The sequence below is a fragment of the Macadamia integrifolia genome, unplaced genomic scaffold, assembly GCF_013358625.1.
Source record: "Macadamia integrifolia cultivar HAES 741 unplaced genomic scaffold, SCU_Mint_v3 scaffold3538, whole genome shotgun sequence".
Lineage (NCBI taxonomy): Eukaryota > Viridiplantae > Streptophyta > Magnoliopsida > Proteales > Proteaceae > Macadamia > Macadamia integrifolia.
In genome coordinates, this window is record NW_024869585.1 from 1 (window position 1) to 5,113 (window position 5,113).

General features: G+C 39.7%; 1 protein-coding gene across 1 annotated transcript; it reads right to left on the minus strand.

Moving 5' to 3' along the window:
- Positions 1-369: 369 nt before the first annotated feature.
- On the minus strand, positions 370-4,733 carry LOC122068195 (GTP cyclohydrolase 1-like). The gene is made up of 2 exons (XM_042632063.1): positions 3,928-4,733; positions 370-2,018 (listed from the first exon to the last, which is right to left on the minus strand). Exons 1-2 carry the CDS (start codon positions 4,142-4,144, stop codon positions 766-768), a joined length of 1,470 nt encoding a protein of 489 aa, XP_042487997.1. The 5' UTR covers positions 4,145-4,733; the 3' UTR covers positions 370-765.
- Between the last annotated feature and the right edge of the window lie 380 nt (positions 4,734-5,113).

A 5,113-nucleotide genomic window follows, 5' to 3' on the forward strand; every position in this document is an offset into this window, starting at 1 on the left:
AAAAAAAAAAAAAAAAAAAAGAGAAATTTGACTTGTTTAACAGCAAATAATGATTGTTCCTGCAGATTTAGTAACAGCTGCAATCAAAGTAGTATTGATACATCATATCTAGAGATATGCTCAAGAATGATAAAAAAAAAAAAAAAAATTGAAAAAAAAAGGGAAAAAGAGAGAATCAGCCTCATTCATCTGTGAAGCATAACAATGATGGATTACAGTAAATCAATAGAATCCTTTCCACCCTTACTCCCCTTCACTATTGTTACCATATTGTCATTGAGATATTTTGTTCTACTACACATGGTAAATTAATTAGCAACTAGATCATGGATGTAAGATCAACTCTACTCAGAATAAAAAAGTTGAACCGATAGAAAAACTCATTAAATAAAACTCTATAACTCTCATTTGTGAGATTTTGTGATACAGGTATAAGATACATGAAAAAAAGTTGAACCAAATGGATCTTCAGCTGTCATATACTCAGACTGACTTCAGTTACTGGATGGTAATCCTGTGCCGTCGATATCAAGTTCGAACAAAACTGTGACTTCAGCCATCCATTCTTCAATAACAGGATCTCTTGATTATAATTTATTCTTGACATGCCCACAATTTCATTGCGGACAGCAAAAACAGAGGGAAAAGAAGGAAAAAGGGAAGGAACAATTAAAAAGAAAAAAAAAAGAGTGTAATGAAAAAGCAGTAAACAATTCAAGGAAAAAAATAAAATCAAGAAACATGGAAGAAAGGGGAGCTATGAATTCATCTTTCTCCAGAAGCAGCACTCTCTGAAACAGAACGTAGAAATATTGCCTTTGCTGTGGGATCGGTTGAAAATCTACCGAGTACAGCAATCGTGGCTGTACTACTTCCCACCTTTTCAATTCCTCTGGAGACCATGCAAATGTGGTTGGCTTCCACAACCACCATCACTTCTGCCCCAAATGCTGAAGAAACTGTTTCAGCAATCTGCCTCGTAAGCCTTTCCTGTACTTGGAGTTTGCAACCATAAAAATGTACTATTGATTCCAAAATGGATCTCTCAATTGGCTTGTCCCCACTGGCATGGAAGTACCCTATGTGCACCACACCGTGAAAAGGCAGGAGATGATGCTCACACTGTGACCAGAACGGGATGTTAATCACAGAGTGCATCTCATCTTGATTGCAGCTGCCATTTCCATTTTCCTGATGCATAGGGCGTTGAGCTGAACTGAAACCATTGAGATTAATCTCTAAGTTAGCTTTCTTAAAGTTTATCAGCCACTGCACAAAACGATGGGGTGTGCCAACAAGCTCTTTCCGTGATGGGTCTTCACCCAAAGAGTGAAGAATTGTGGCAACAGCAGAGATCATGGAAGACTGAGAAGGTCCTGTCTTGGAGGAAGCCTTGCAGCAGTTCCTTGCACTTGTGTGCCCATTAGAGACAGGCACATCCAATGACCTGGAAGGGCACCAACACAGGTTGGCAGAGGTTTGGTTGTGGGTCTTCTCCACATTTACACCTCTGAGCTTTAAAAGAGCCAAAAGATCACCCCAAACATCCCCGTTTTCATTTTCGAAGACTCCAGAACCAGAATAAACCAAGGCCCTCACCCAACCTTGCATGCCCACTTTAGTAGGCTGATGACTTTGGTCACAACAGCTTCGCCCAACTTCTGGGAACTGAATATGCCAACATTGAAGAACAACTGCAACACCAGCTGGATTGATTCCATTGTGCAAAGCTGAACAGACTTCATCTGCCAGACGTTGTGGGTCTTGAAGTCTCTTTGCAAACACATCAGCCACCCTGGAAAGCTTGCTTAGGCCCAGCACTCGTTGCCCAGATGGTACATATCCAACATGGCACTGAACCTGGAATGGGAGCAAGCATGACTCACAGTATGAGAAGAGGTCGAGGTCTCGAACAACTACAAGCCCACCTGCCCCTCCTGCTTGGCCCACTCCACTATCCAAACCAGCTTCTGGAAACAAGGCACCTTGAACAATATCTTTTACCTTTTGCCTGTAACCTGAAAAAGAAAATCTGTTCGTATCAGCATGATGCCAAATCTCACATCCTATTCTGTATATCATTTTTTAAAGAAAATCAACATATGAGGAAATCACATTCATTTCCTGTTTTTCAGTTTACAGCTCAAAAATTATTTTCAAACAGATGAACCCCAGAAGTCATGTGCGAGATGCATGTCAGTCAAGGAATGTAAGATAAAGAAACTTCGAAGGACAAGCTTGTACCTGGTACAAGCAAGTCAATGAATAAGAAAAAGATGTCGTGTTAAGTGGTCAAGATTGAGCATTTATGGCATTACATCTAGAAATAGTCTAACAAATAGCTGACATGTTTAGAGACAGAAACCAATAAACTGCAAAAGTAGATTTTTCAGTTAAATAACAGATTTTACTTTTCTTTTCTATCAGTGTATCAAATTGTTCAAATAAAAAATAAAAAAATGAAGGCACATGACAAAGAACAGCTGAACAATAGGAATGTATGGACTTGCAAGGGGGCTTCAATGAATTCATTAACTCAGTTAACCAATCATCACAACGTAGGGTTGAAATATGGCATACCTGTCTAGGTGCGGACATGTCCTAGAATAATCAAGGTTCAAAACTCTAATTGCAACAACTGGATTTTGACACTTACTCCCACGTATAACAATTAAAGACAACTGTGGTCTGGCCAACAGAAAGTCTATACCAATCAACATTAAACTTGGACACGTTGCTGCTGCATTCATCAAGTTTATCAAGACCTGATATCATACTTAATGCCATGAAATTGAGACTTGGCAGCTCGGGGTGATTTGGCCAACATTCTAAACCCATAGATCCAAGAGAGCAAAACATGATGATGAAACCACATATGTATGCTTAACTGCACGGTACAAACACCAGAATCAAGAATCCCACTAGGAACAAATAAACCAGGAAACTGGACTTCTTTTTTTTTTTTTTTTGGGGGGGGTGGTGGTGGGGAAGAGAGATAAAGTGGATTAAATAAATCTCATCTCCAAATTAAGTTCCCAAAAAAATTAGGAACTTGCTTTTTTCCTTATTAATTATACAGGTTTACAGCTCTCCTCCGTATGTAATAAGCCAAACCATATTAAATGGACCAAGTAAGACTGTTTTAATAAATAGGCAATACATTACAGATTACCCTTTATTTGGCATTTGAACCATAAATCATATGCAGACAAGAGAGCTTGAACCACTTCATAGCAACCCAGACACTATATCACACTGATGCTGATACCATCTTTGAAAAAGAAAAACTACATAAGACATCAGAGATCTTCCCTACAACCAATTCCGGAACATGGGGATCATATCCTTGCACCATCAAGAGAATTCAATGCCAAACACAGTTGATTGATACCTGCCACAGAATTCGGCCATTAGCCAAAACCATGTCCTTTATACGTTACTTAGAAAGAGATTTGGTCCCCTCAACTACCTCCATCACTGAAACCTAATCTCGAAGAGAACTCAAAAACACCCAGATGACGCGGGACCAGGATGATGCCACTTATTTACCATGGGCTCTGATGCTTCCATTTGAACTCCCTATTGCAGTCTGCAGCTAAAACTACAGAAATTATTGTATTCAATAAGATAACAAAAGACCCAAGTAGTATCTTTTATAGTATTTAGATCTGTGAGACACCAAGGCTCAAGAACATCTTCTCAAAGAATGCATATTAAGATTGAAATGAGCAAACTATCTGCACTTTCAAAAGATCTAGGGTTCTAGCACATTGGGGAAATAATCAATAAATTTGCACTTTCAAACATCCACATAACTTAAATAAGAGAAAAGTAACAAGAAGGATTCAACTCCAATTAGTATCAAGCAACGTACTGATTTATGCTTGAATAAAAGCAACAGTGGAACAGGGCCAAACGATTATTAACCTCTTGTTCCTTCACGAAGGGCCTTGGCAACGCGAAGCGGAGTCTTCTTAAGACCTTCCCTATTGGAATCCTCCCCCAGACACTGCAACAGAACCTTCACAGCGTCCTCGATTTCGACAGTAGTATCTAATTCGTCCTCCAAATCTAGCTCCAAAGATCCAAACTTCACTCCATTTTCGAGCTCTCCAGAAAAATGGCCATCATCCAGAGCGCCCATTGACAGAATACAAATTCCACCAATAGAACCGGCCAAAATCCGGATTGGATAAAATTAAAGCCTCGTTGAATCGAAAGGCTCAAAACTCCACTATGAAACAGGAACAATATTAAAAAATTCAAGGTACCCAGATGAAAAACGGTAGCATTAACAAATATGGGTAAGAACAGATCAGGGTAGGACGTCAGAAAAAAAATCAACCCACCCAGAAGAACGGAGAAACAGAAGGAGCAAACAAATAGTACAGAGCAGAAGAAGGAAGAAATGGGAAGAAGAAGAAGAGAATAGAAGAGGAAGAGCGGCTGAGCCTACAAACGTAAGGCTGCCGTTGATCTAGGAATGGGTGGAAGTGGATGATCCCCTTTCTCCTTAGCCCTTCTCCATCCCTCCCAGTGATCTCCACTTCTTCCCTCTCAATCACACCGAAATGTGGGTCCCACCGTCCCACGTTCTGTTTCGACCTTTTGTACGTCAATGGAGGATCTGGATTCTGGGCCAGGAGGGTGTGGAAGAGTGGGGAGGCGGTTGGTGGTGGTCGTTATTCTATAGTCTGCTGTGTTCAATGGATTCACGGCAGCACCATTATCCACATCATGTAAATGGTCAGACAACAAAGCCCTAACCCCTAAATGGCTTCCTGCTGGGAGTGGGACCCAGGGATCTAAAGTTCGGCGAATCGAATACCGATCTGTAACGATTCGGTTGTATTGTATTTATCCCTGATCCATTCTTATTTTTTCATTGGGAAAAAGATATGTATGTCACCAATATCAAGTATGTTAATAGATAACACCAATAGGATCACATGATAAAGTATCATTTAGGAAAAATATGACGATCATTTCAAAACAAAGGAAGAAAGAGAAATAGATACAATGAGTGCTAGTATACTTGATATCGATGATATATCCAACTTTTCTTTTTTTTATAATTTTTTTTTTTTACAGTTTTACCTTCAATCCGATACTA

Excerpts from the sequence above, each read along its gene's own strand:
- LOC122068195 (XM_042632063.1), bottom strand. The coding sequence starts at position 4,144 with ATGGGCGCTCTGGATGATGGCCATTTTTCTGGAGAGCTCGAAAATGGA. Across the intron at positions 2,019-3,927 it reads CCTTCGTGAAGGAACAAGAG|GTTACAGGCAAAAGGTAAAA; the intron begins GTTAATAATCGT and ends TTTCTTTTTCAG.